The sequence below is a fragment of the Bos taurus genome, chromosome X, assembly GCF_002263795.3.
Source record: "Bos taurus isolate L1 Dominette 01449 registration number 42190680 breed Hereford chromosome X, ARS-UCD2.0, whole genome shotgun sequence".
Taxonomy (NCBI): domain Eukaryota; kingdom Metazoa; phylum Chordata; class Mammalia; order Artiodactyla; family Bovidae; genus Bos; species Bos taurus.
The window spans coordinates 4,211,358-4,224,212 of record NC_037357.1 but is presented as its reverse complement, the minus strand read 5'-3'; the positions used below and the strand labels follow the sequence as shown (position 1 = coordinate 4,224,212).

At 43.8% G+C, this 12,855-nt stretch overlaps 2 protein-coding genes and 1 pseudogene across 2 annotated transcripts; 1 reads left to right on the top strand and 2 right to left on the bottom strand.

The window, feature by feature from the left end:
* Positions 1 to 499: 499 nt before the first annotated feature.
* Positions 500 to 3,672, bottom strand: NDUFA1 (NADH:ubiquinone oxidoreductase subunit A1). The gene is made up of 3 exons (NM_175794.2): positions 3,511 to 3,672; positions 1,940 to 2,029; positions 500 to 641 (listed from the first exon to the last, which is right to left on the bottom strand). The coding sequence occupies exons 1-3, from the start codon at positions 3,610 to 3,612 to the stop codon at positions 621 to 623; spliced, it is 213 nt and encodes a 70-aa protein (NP_786988.1). The 5' UTR covers positions 3,613 to 3,672; the 3' UTR covers positions 500 to 620.
* A 95-nt stretch (positions 3,673 to 3,767) lies between these two features.
* RNF113A (ring finger protein 113A) lies at positions 3,768 to 5,049 on the top strand. Its single transcript, NM_001007807.1, is given in 1 exon segment — positions 3,768 to 5,049. A coding segment is annotated over 1 exon segment (1,032 nt). The 5' UTR covers positions 3,768 to 3,963; the 3' UTR covers positions 4,996 to 5,049.
* Positions 5,050 to 8,957: 3,908 nt separating this feature from the next.
* Positions 8,958 to 10,433, bottom strand: LOC789808 (oxysterol-binding protein-related protein 1-like; annotated as a pseudogene).
* Between the last annotated feature and the right edge of the window lie 2,422 nt (positions 10,434 to 12,855).

Sequence of the window (12,855 nt, the reverse complement as noted above, 5' to 3'; positions counted from 1 at the left end):
CACCTTTTCAGATCTTAATATTATCTGGTTACCTTTAGCACTGGACATGCAATTCTTTATTTCAAATACATTCATTTTAATAAACATAATCATTGTTGCTGCTCTACATAATAAGCTAAAATAAGAATCAACACTTAAGTGACTACTGTATGTGGATACAGGATGCACGGACGATGAAGGTGCAGTCTGGAATTTTAAGCATATAGGGATTCACTCAGAAAAGGAACGAGGAAAAAAAAGTACTACTTTTTCTGTATCCTTCTAGCAATCTCTGAAGAAACACTGTTTTCCAATATTTTAATATCTACTACAAGAGTAGGAACTACCTTTGTGACACATCGTGTGCTGGGCAGTTATTGGTGCTTGGTGTACATTACAGCTGTAATTTTACAAGCCTCAGTTGCCTTCTAGTTTTTTTTTAAGTGATAACGCTACATCGGGTAGACGTCCTGATCTTGTGTCGTACTATTTTAAAAAGTAAAGAAAACCTCTGATTTTATTTTTTATTTTTATTACACACTACAAAATACAATGCATGCTACACAATATGCTGCATAATCTACTAGCAGGGATAGAAGAGCATGACTGGGTTGTTCTTCATCAACCAGGACAACGTTTCCTTAATCAATGTTCTCCAAACCCTGAAAAACAGTTTAAAAAGGAAAATGAGAGAATTCTGTTCTTCTCAAAGATGTGCAATGACTCCTAGAACCTGTAATGATTCCTAGTTTTCATTTTCTGACAGTAGCAAACATATCACTTAAAACTGTTTTATAAAACAACAGCCAACATCAGGAAGAGATAATTAGCCTTATTCTACTTTTTTACAAATGAAAAAAGTTACAAAAAAAAAAAACAAACAACGGAGGCTCAGCCAGGTTAATCCCTTGCTTAAGTCAGTCAGGAAGTAGTAGAGTCAGAATTCAAGTTCAGGGACCACCCTCCCCCGCCCCCTCGCAGAACTTGTGCCCTGTAAGGATGACACTGTTCAGAAGACCATTCTATCACACTCAGTTCACAACCAAACGCTTCAGAAACTATAGAGTAAAAGTGTCATCAGTGATGACATTTCTTCCAGGTTGTTAAAATAACACAGTCCACGTATTCTGTTTCTGTTGTAGGAATAATCTTTTTAAAGAATGAGGGCAAACTTCTACAACATATAAGAACATACTATTAGGCCGAACCATATGAAAATGCTACTGTCTGACCATTTTTGACCCACAAAAAGTCATTTCGTGATTCAAATATAAATTATAGTAATTCTTTAATATACTGGTGCATGAATTGGCAAACCAATGGAGTACAGAAGAGTACATTAGTGAAACAGGCCCATGTGTATATGGAAATTTAGTTTACTAGAGTGGTATCTGAAACAAACAAAAAAATGGACTGTTCTATAAGATAATTCTTGTAACTGGCTGTTTCTTGGAAAAGAACTAAAGTTAAACCCTTGCTTCACATTATACCCCCAAATGACCCGTAGACAGGTCAGAGTACTAACTGTGAAAAAGGGGAAAGAACTGTTAATTGTATTTGGAGAAACTGTAGAAATATTTTTTAGAATCTTGGATACAAAAGTCCTTTGTATCAATGTAAACTATGATAAACAAAACATCCAGATTAAAAATATATCTGATGAAAGCCAGGATAAAGTAAAAAAGACAGCAGACAGAAAAATATTTGCCACATATAAAAGAGACAAAAGATTAACATCCGTAATGTATAATAAGAACCTTTATAAATCAAAAAGAAAAAAGACAACAGAACAAGAAAGGATATAGGCAGACAATGCAGAGAATAAGATGATCATTAAGTATGTAAAAGGCACTGTGCTACTTTAATTTGCATTTTCCCAGTCTGCTGTAAGCCCTTTGGAAAACGTTAACCAGAATGCACCTCAACCCTGACAGGTGAGCTAGCATCAGAGCCATCTTACCTTTGACACATAGGAACGGTTTACTCCAGAGACGCGCCTATCTCTTTCCATCAAATACCACTGATATGGATAATGGGCAACCCTTTTTTCCTACAATGAAAGGAAATCATTATTGCAGTTTATGAAGGTGAGTGAGCCAATAGAGAGATATTAGAACTTTAATTAATAAGTGACGTTCCAGAAAAATGGAATCATCACTCATATAAAAACCAAATTAAGATAGAATCTTAAATAAAATCGGACCACTAAACTTTAGAATTAAGACGGTAACCATGATTTCTTACACTTTCTGTTTTAACCAGCATCATTTTTTTCTTTCCTCTTTTTTTTTTAAAGTCATGACTACTTGTTCCTTTTGGGGACACTGAGATGAAAGAACAGCGGTAGGTCACAAGTGAAAGACAATCACAAAGCCAGAAACCAAATACATTGATAATTTATGACTTCCCTGGTGGCTCAGACGGTAAAAGCATCTGCCTACAGGAGACCCGGGTTCGATCCCTGGGTTGGGAAGATACCCTGGAGAAGGAAATGGCAACCCACTCCAGTATTCTTGCCTGGAAATCCCATGGACAGAGGAGCCTGGCAGGCTACAGTCCATGGGGTCGCAAAGAGTCGGACACGACTGAGCGACTTCACTTGACTTGATTAAAGAACTAGTTAGAGAAGAAAATCACAATCCTAAAGTGAAAAACAGGAGCTTGAGCTAAATTCCTAAAGACTTGCAAGAGAAAGTGGGGGGTAAAAAAAAAAAGTCAAGGTAAAAACCTAATTAAGGGGAATTCCCTGGCCGTCCAGTGATTAGGACCTGGCGCTTTCACAGCCAGTTGCCCGGGTTCAATCCCTGATCGAGGAAAGGAGATTTTGCAAACAGCGCGTCAGGGCCAACAAAACAAAACAAACTAATTAAATCAAGGCTAGGAAAAAGTGAAAAACGAGAAGCTACCGAGATATGGATGCGAAAAATTAAAATCAAAATCCAGCCAGAAAAGAGACTTGGGGTGGAGGCAAGACTAATTGACGCCTCTCTCCTCTGCCTAGGTAGGGCTTTCCTGGTGGTTCAGACGGTAAACAATCTGCCTGCAATGTAGGAGACCCCGGTTCGATCCCTAGGTCGGGAAGATCCCCTGGAGAAGGATATGATAACCCACTCCAGTATTCTTGCCTGGAGAATTCTATGGACAGTGGAACCTGGCGGGCTACAGTCCATGGGATTGCAGAGTCGGGTACGACTGAGCGACTAATACTTTCAATGTTCTTTCTCCTCTGCCTAGGAGTCCGGACTTAACCTCTTTTAATCTCCTACCTTTCCAGCCCCCAGTCTCTGCTCCACCCTCCCGCCCTGGCTTCACCCAGCAACCTTACTAAATCCTTACTAAAGTGGAATATGGTTCCGGACGGGTTTCGTTCCGCAACTCTCCGCTTTTAGGCAATAAAAAAGACTGGCAAGGACGGATCTCAGTATTACCATCTCGGAGAGAGCCTCCGGGTCCTAAGGGCCTCCCGACGCCACCATCCATTACGTAACGACAGCGATGGAATCAGCCGCCGGGCCGGAGAAGCCGTCTTACCTTGCCGCCGTTACTGAACCTGTGGATGCGCGCGGTGGCCATTCCCGGGATGAACAAGCACACGCCCATAACGGCGATCCCGGGAAGAACCTCGAACCACATCGCGACGCCGTTCCGGAGGCCAAACACTCCCTTCCAGGTCCCTTAAAGGTGACCCGGCTTCGATCTCTTCCGGGTAAGCTCCGCGGCTGCGCGCGAGCGGGGTAGGAGCAACGTAAGCCTCCAGAGGAAGCGACGGGGCGCGGCAGGACTCAAGAGGGGCGCGCGCCCGCGCTCTCGCACATTCCTTGCTCCCGCAATCCTCTGCGCTCTCGCACACTCCCTGCTCCCGCAGTCCTCTTTCTGCAGCAGATTTTGCATCAACTTGCAGTCGTGCGCCCGACGTGCAGTAACGCCAGCCAGCCCCGCGCCAGCCAGCAGATCATCGCCGTTTCGGACCTCAAGACTCTAAAAATGGCCGAGCAACTTTCCCCAGGAAAGACGACAGACCAGGTGTGCACCTTTCTTTTCAAAAAGCCTGGGCGAAAAGTGGCTGCAGGCCGCAGAAAGCGCCCGATCTGCAACCAGGAGTCCGGAGACAGCAGCAGCAGCAGTGACGAAGGGAACACTGTGGTTCGCCCGGAAAAGAAGCGAGCGGTCCACAATCCGATGATACAGAAGACCCGTGGCAGTGGTAAACAGAAGGTGGCTTACGGCGACCTGAGTAGCGAGGAGGAGGAGGAGAACAAATCCGAGAGTCTCGGCGTGGTCTATAAGTCCACTCGCTCGGCGAAACCCGTGGGGCCAGAAGATATGGGGGCGACTGCTGTCTACGAGCTAGACACAGAGAAGGAGCGTGACGCACAAGCCATCTTTGAGCGCAGCCAGAAGATCCAGGAGGAGCTGAGGGGCAAGGAAGATGACAAGATCTATCGGGGAATCAATAATTATCAAAAATTCATGAAACCCAAGGATACGTCTATGGGCAATGCTTCCTCCGGAATGGTGAGGAAGGGCCCCATCCGAGCTCCCGAGCATCTGCGTGCCACCGTGCGCTGGGATTACCAGCCCGACATTTGTAAGGACTACAAGGAGACTGGCTTTTGCGGCTTCGGAGACAGCTGCAAATTCCTCCATGACCGTTCAGATTACAAGCACGGGTGGCAGATCGAACGCGAGCTTGATGAGGGTCGCTATGGTGTCTATGAGGACGAAAACTATGAAGTGGGAAGCGATGAGGAGGAAATACCATTCAAGTGTTTCATCTGTCGCCAGACCTTCCAAAACCCAGTTGTCACCAAGTGCAGGCATTATTTCTGCGAGAGCTGCGCGCTGCAGCATTTCCGCACCACCCCGCGCTGCTATGTCTGTGATCAGCAGACCAATGGCGTCTTCAATCCAGCGAAAGAATTGATTGCTAAACTGGAGAAGCACCGAGCTGCAGAAGGAGGTGGTGCTTCAGGTTTCCCAGAAGACCCCGATGAGGATCCAGTTCCCATTACTTAAATTTTCCCATTATTCTCAAATCTCAAAATAAACGTTTTGTTTTGGAAATTTTAACTCTCGTCCTTCCTTTCTAGGGAAAGTGAGTGAGAAGAAAAGGTGGGTGGTGAAGTGGGGTCCTGGATGGATGGCTTGCAAAAGCATCGAGGTAGGTAAAATCTGGAGTTTTACCTGGCATAAATGCTGCCTGTGTGTAACAGTTACTTTTCATAACCCTTTTACATAAATTTGGGGGATTCAACAAAAGAGCTAGAATTTGCTTGAAGTGACCAAAGCTGTGATAAAAACAAGAACTGAGCCTATTTATTATATCACAATTATGCATCACTTAATAATTTACGAAAGTATTTTCACGCATGATCTTTTGGGAGCCTATAGTACTTCAAAATACACCCCAGCCAAGGTGTGTGTGTTAGGGGTTGGGGGAGCAGTAAGAGTGGGAGAATTAGGATTGGGGACTGCTAGCTAGCCCTGCAACCTGTGTATGGGCACTGCTCCTTGCTCTCCTTGAAGCATAGGTAACTCCTTCCATGGATGATTGAAATGCTCTGTGCTCCAGGGTCCAATATGATAGCCACTAGCTTCATGTGGCTGTTGAACATTTGAAATGTAGCTGGTAGTGACCCTATGCAGTTCTGGACTGAACTTGTGAACCTGCAGAAGGCAAAAGCCTAATATTTTATAATCTGGTGTCTGAAACTGTGTTTTCATAGAGCTGATCATGCCCTATTAATCTATGAACCTGTTTTCCCAACTAGCCTGTGAATTCTTCAGTGACCAGGCCAGTGCTTGGCATATAATAAGCACTTAATAAATAAACTCAGAGAGGTCTGAAAAAGGAGATTGGGGCCAAAGCCTTGAACCCAAGCTGAGGAGCTTTGACTATATTCTGTAGGTAAAGAGATTTGGGGAGGGGAACACAATCAAACTTTTTTTTTTTTTAATGTAACTATGGTTACAGGCTATCAGACTGCAGCAAGATGGAAGGCAGGGAGGCCAGTTAGGACAAATAACTAGTAAATTTTTATTGATCTGACTAGAATTTGGGCTGACCCCCAGGGGAAAGATGTAAGAATAAATTGTGGGTTAGAGTTTTTATATTCATATACATTAATCTATTTAAAGATATTCTTTGAGGAGCCACCCTTGTCAGGCACTGTGCCTAGCATACGGGATATTAGCAAAGAAGATAGACATAGCCCCTGACCTCATGGAGCTGGACATCACACAGTGCAGGTTTGATGAGTACAAAAACAAAGTGCACTGGGCTGACCTCTCAGGATTAAGCCAATTCCAGCCCTTGAGAGAATTCAGAATCAAAGTCATTTCATACAATGTCATATATTCTTAACAGAATGTATTAAGTACAGTGGGGATACATGAGAAGCCTAGCGGGAAGAAGGCTTAAGAAAGTATGACACAGAAAACAGCATTTAAGGGATGAGACAAAAAAAAAAAAAAAAACCAGGAGAACAGGAAAGAAAAAGTTGTAGAGACAATTGAAGAAAGAGAAACTTAGGTGGCGCTAGTGGTAAAGACGGAGAAGGCAATGGCACCCACTCCAGTACTCTTGCCTAGAAAATCCCATGGATGGAGGAGCCTGGTAGGCTGCAGTCCATGGGGTCGCTAGGAGTCGGACACGACTGAGCGACTTCACTTTCCCTTTTCACTTTCATGCATTGGAGAAGGAAATGGCAACCCACTCCAGTGTTCTTGCCTGGAGAATCCCAGGGACGGGGGAGCCTGGTGGGCTGCTGTCTTTAGGGTCACACAGAGTCGGACACGACTGAAGTGACTTAGCATAGCATAGTGGTAAAGAAACTGCCTGCCAATGCAGAAGATGTAAAATGATGTAGGTTCCATCCCTGAGTCAGGAAGATCCTCTGGAGGAGGCATGGCAACCCACTCCTGTATTCTTGCCTGGAGAATCCCTTGGAAAGAGGAGCCTGGCGGGCTAGAGTCCATAGGGTCACAGAGAGTCTTAACACACACACTGAGGTGGAAGGCAAAGGAAACAGTGTTCTAACAAGTGTTATGGAAAGAAACAGGACAATGAGTAGCAAAAATCGTGGTATGCTCAAGGTATTTTTCATGTTTACAAAGTTTATGATTAAAATTTTTAAAAGAACTATTTTTATTACTCTAATTAAATGGTGCAACTTCATAGGTGAAAACTAAATAGTTCTTCTTACAAATTAGAAAAAAATTAAATACGGGGGTGGTTCCCTGGTGGCCTAGTGGTTAGGACTCTGGGCTTCCACTGCCATGGCCTGGGTTCAATTCATGGTCAGGGAACTGAGATCCCGCAAGCCTTGTGGCATGGCCAAAAATAAATAAATAAATATGGGGAGATAAAGAGCATGCCAGCTGAGATGAGTTGCAGCTGGACCCTAAAGGCGCTAACCTAGTCTGAGAGTTCAGAGGAGGCTCCCCTAGGAGATGACCCTCAACTGGAGACCTGTAAATGGGGATTAGGAAGAGTATCCAAGTCAGAGGGTCAGTATATACCAAGGACCTGAAGTGAGAGACTGGCTTCAGCTAAGAACTCCAAGCAGTCCAGGATGCTGGAGGAAAAAGGTGGCCAGGTAGTCAGGGCCAAAGAACAGCCACCTTGCTGTCATGTTAAGGACTCTGGACTTTATCAGAAAGGCAACGGGATGCCATCAAAAGGTTTTAAGAAAGAAAGTGAGCTGATCAGATTTGAATTTTAAAAAGATAATTCTTCAGTGTGGGGAATGGACTGTAGAATCTGGACACAAGACAGATCAGTCTGGAGGCTGGTGCACCAGTCCACATGATATCATGGCAGACTGGACTAGCCTGGGGACTGCAGACATTCATTTAATAGTTTTTTATTTTTTATTTTTTTTTTACCCTTCTAAAGCCTTTATTAGCATCAGGTAGATTATTTCATTATAACTTCTTAACTTCAAGACAGCCATTGAAATAACTTGCTGGAGGTTACCTAAGGCCCATAGGAGCAAAATCTCAGTCTGGGATTGGGTAGATAAATACCAAAAGATTAATGTACCCCAATTAAAGGAGCAAAGCTACTGTACAGTAGGTCTCCATACATATCTTAAGTACACAGGTGCCTTGCAAACCTGAAATGCACAAGACCTCCTTGTATATAGTTTGATATTTATAATACATGGATACAACTGAGTTTCTCTGGTGGCATTTGTCAATGGAAGTTGAAGCATTTAAAAAGGTTTGTCATTATGTAATGATGGTGCCTAAAACCTCTATTTCTATGGTATTTTTGTGAATTGCTAGGTTTTATTCACTTTTTAATTCTAATGACATTAATTATAGAAAACTGTACAAGTAAGTTCAGAGTACTAAAATAAGCAAATGAAATACTTTTTCCAGTTTAGAATTTTCAAATCAGGACTGTCTCTTCCAAACATTCAGGCATTTTTTTTTTCTTTTTAGGAATGGGAAGGAGTAAAATTGATAGGATTAGTGTGAAGAAAAGCCATCTTTTCAATGTAGTCTTTACAAAAATGACATAAAACCTTCTCTATATTTGAGCATATAAACCTCATATAGGAGAATTCTAACCATTACAAAGTTAAATCTAAAACATTCAAGCATGACAGCATAAAAATATTCAAAAAACTTGATTTGGGTTACTATATAATTCCATAAAGCTAAAGTTACATTTAAGTATAAACTTTCAGTAAATATGGCAACAGCAAACATCAAAAGCATATTTGCCAGCAGTTTCCCATACCTCTGTATAAAATAGTATTCCAAAGAAGCATGACTGGATAGCAGAATTACCCATTTTTCTTAAGACTTCCATCACCAGTATCACCCTATGCCCCACTATTGTTGGGTGAAGTGCAAGTTATCATGAGACGGTTTTTCCCTTTGAAAAAAGATAAGGAGAAACTAAGGAAGAAAATATAGATTTAAAACTTATCTGTGGATGAGCCAAAACACCCCAATTTGTCTACATTTTAGTAACTGTCAGGCAAATTGAAGTAGTTTCGGTCCCAGTAGCTGCCAGAATAAAGCCAGTCCTGGGCTCCGCTGTAGGGATTAGGGCCTTGATGGAACCACCTCGTCTTCCAGTCCTCTGACTTGGACCTGTTCTTGCGTGCCACTCTTTGTTTCTCCTCGAGTCGCTTTTTTTCTTCACTGGCTTGATCCATTTCCCCGTTCTCCATGGCTCTGATGTCAGGTCACAGCCTGCAGTCTGTCTTAGAAGCATGCTCTCCATCTCCTTGTCTACTTCATTCAAAACCATTGCAAAGCTAGTAAAATTATACATCTGGGCCGAATTCGGAGGCTGCGGGGCTATTTGCCACAGGAGAACGCTCCCGGGGATGACAAACATGCTCTGGAATTCTGGCACTGGCATTTCATACGACTCCTCAGAAGCACTCACCTGTTTGCTGTTCTTCTCTTCAGTATTTTTCTTATCATTTTTTTGGTAAGCATCAAATGTGGCCAGGTCAACACTGTATAAACATTCTGTCCACTTCCCGTAGAGAGCACAGAGCTTCTTTTTGCTTTTATCTTGAATGTAGCCTTCAACTATGTGTAATTCTTTACCAAAAAGGCCACATGGCTTAAAATTCAACATGCATTTGTCCGCAGTCTTGTGGTTTGTGATCTCCACATTCCCATACTGCTCGATCCAGAGCTTTCCCACAATGATGTTGTGCACACAGCAGGTAGGATTTGTCCACGTATATGCTTCATTGTGTTCAAGAAGCTCCAGTGCTATGGTTCCTTTGGGTTTTGCTTCTATGCTTTTCCCCCAGAACTTCAGTTTGGGATAGATTGAGCCATGAAAGATGAAATCATTGTTTAATCCTTCAGCATGAAATGCACTAATGGGTGGGTGATGGCTGACCTGCTCAGAGATGAGTCTGAAACCAAGGTCATCTCGAACTAATTCATAAGTCTCTCCCAGAAGTGGGTTGAAAGGCTTTCCAGTGCATTCCCACTGAGAAGCAACAGCAGAGACAGCAAAGGTAGCTCCCCACTGCATCCTTTCCACAGGATCTGCAAACGAACTGGCCTTGTGGATGAGGTACTCATGCTCCATAAATTCAGTGAGTCGCTGGAGGAAGCTCAAAGCCTCATTAAATATAACTGGCATGGTGATCTTGGAGAGTTCCGTTCAGATACATTTTCTGAGGCTGCTCCAGATACTGAAGTCATTTCTGGAAAACATAGGGGAGGGCAGGCTTGTTCTGTGTTTTTTGATGCCTTTGAAGAATGCGTCTCCACCACCAGAGTCCTTGCCTTCCGACATTCTGTGCTGTCTACTGCTCGGGTGCTCTGCTTCCTCTTTCAAGGAGTGCGTGGTCAGTCACTGCTTCCAGTCTGCTCAGGGACAGAACTCGCCCTCTCTAGAGATTCTCAGAGGCGGGGAGCCTTTGACCAGAGACTGCTCTAATTCGTGATGTTCAGTGGCTAGAGTCGCCAGCGCTTCTGATAAAATTTTGGTTTTTTTCTTGTTCCTGTTCCAATTTCAAATTCCTTCCCTGGGCTGGGGCCGGGGCTCTCCCTGGCGGCGCACTCCGCCCGGTGCGGCTCGCGCCACCCGGGGCTGCTCGAGGCTCCCGCACGAATGCGCTCGGTCTGTCCTTCCGCCTTTTTTCCAGCCCAGCCGGGAGGCGCGATCCAGGGTGACACCGCAAGGTCCCTAAGTCACCTTCGCGCGGCCCGCCCCCGGCTCCGGAGAGGTCGAGCAGGGAGAAAGGCGCGGCCCAGGACCAACGCCCTGGCCGCCCGCGGTCTGCGCTGGCCCCTCGGCTGCACCGCCGACCTCCGGGGCTCCCGCTGGCCTAATAAATACTTTTGAGCACCCACTATATGCCAGGCATTGAGTTAAGCGCTGGAAAGGAAAGGAAAGTCGCTCAGTCGTGTCCGACTCTTTGCGACCCCTGGACTGTAGCCTACCAGGCTCCTCCACGGAATTTTCCAAGCAAGAGTACTGGAGTGGGTTGCCATTTCCTTCTCCCAGGGGATCTTCCCAACCCAGGTCTCCCGCATTGCAGGCAGACGCTTTACCCTCTGAGCCACCAAGTCAGGTGGTATGCACTGCAGATACAGCCAAAGCAAAGGCACTCGAATCCCCACACTCTAGAACTTACATGAGAGAGCATAGCAGAATCGCACGTGCATAATATATAATAAATGGAGCTAAGTGCTATAAAGAACACTGGAGCAAGGTAAGGGGATGAGAGAGCAGTGGGCAGCAGGGAGGGGGCATGTTATTGTATATAGGGTGGTCAGGGAGGATCTCTTTCTGATAAGGTGACATTTGAGCAGAGACCTAAATGAAGCAGATAATCTGGGAGAACAGCATTCCAGATAGAGGACACTCAGTACAAAAGCCCTGAGGCAGGAAAGTGCCCAATTTGTCCTGAGAACAGTGAGGAAGAAATTTAATGATCTGTTTTGGGGAGCCCATACAGAATGAACTCAAGGAAGAGGAAAGAACTCTAAGATGAGATAAGAGAAGTAATGGGGGTGAGGGCAGACTGTGTACAGCTTTATGAGCCATTGCAAGAACTTGAGGTTTTATTGTCAGTGACAAGGAGGGTCACTGGGAGGTTTTAAGCAGAGGACTCACATGATCTGACACTGGCTTTAGAGAGGATCCTTCTGGAACTTATGGGGAGTAGTGGAAATGTTTTATATCTTAACTGGGGTGTATGTTACACTAGTGTCTACATTTGTCAAACTCATTGGAATGTACATGTATGTGCATTTCACTGTATGTGATTAATATTTCATTAAGAAATACCTTCAAGTCAAAGGAGAAAAAAGAAACTGGTTGCTATATAGAAAATACTCCAGGGTAGGCAGGTCAAGGGATGAAGCGGAGAGATCAGAAGGCTACTGCTATTGTCCAGGTAAGAGATGGTAAGTGCCCCAAACCAGGTGGAGATGAGAAGGGGTCAGATTCTAGATGTAGTCTGAAGGTAAAACTGACAAGGTGTCTTGGCAGGTTAGATATGAGGTGTAAGATAAAGAGAAGAGTCAAGGTGACTCCAAGATTTTTGACTTGAGTAACTGGGTGGAAAGTGGTACCATTTAGTGAGATGAAGAGAGGCACATACAGAAAAGTACATAAAACACAACTTTGCAGTATAACAAGTAGCTACATAGGAAGCATTGGCATAACCACCACCCAGGTCAAGAAATACAAAAATAACAATGCTCAAGAAGCCCCTCAAGTATCCGGATTCTCCAGATGGCACACACAGGTAACCACTCTGCTGATTTTTATGGTAATCACTCCCTTGCTCGTTTTCCATTGATCTTCCTCTTTAGCTATTTCTCTCTCCTTCCCTCTCGCCAAGCAAAGAATAATGTATACTTAGTATCTTTCATTTTCTTATAACAGCTTTACTGAGATACAACTTACATATCATATAATTCACCGTTTTAAAATATGCCCTTGAGTGGCTTTTATTCACAAGTATATTCACAAGGTTGTGCAACCATCCCCACTATAATTTCAGAACATTTTCTCAATACTTCAAAAAGAAAAGCATACCCTATATCTGAAACTAACACAATAGTGTAAATCACCTATGTTCCAATAAAATTAAAATTAAAAAAAATTTGCTAATAATAAAAAAGAAAAGCATACCCATTAGCAGTCATTCTCCATCTCCCCAGTCATCCAGCAATCTTTCTGTCTCTATATATTTGCCTTTCCTGGACATTTCATATCAGTGGAATCATATTGGGTTGGCCCAAAAGTTCATTTGGGTGTTTTATGGAAAGCCTGGACTGAACTTTTGGGCCAACCCAATACAATGTGTGGCCTTTTGTGTCTGCCTGCTTTCATTTAGCATGTTCTCAGGATTCATCCATGTTGTCGAGTAT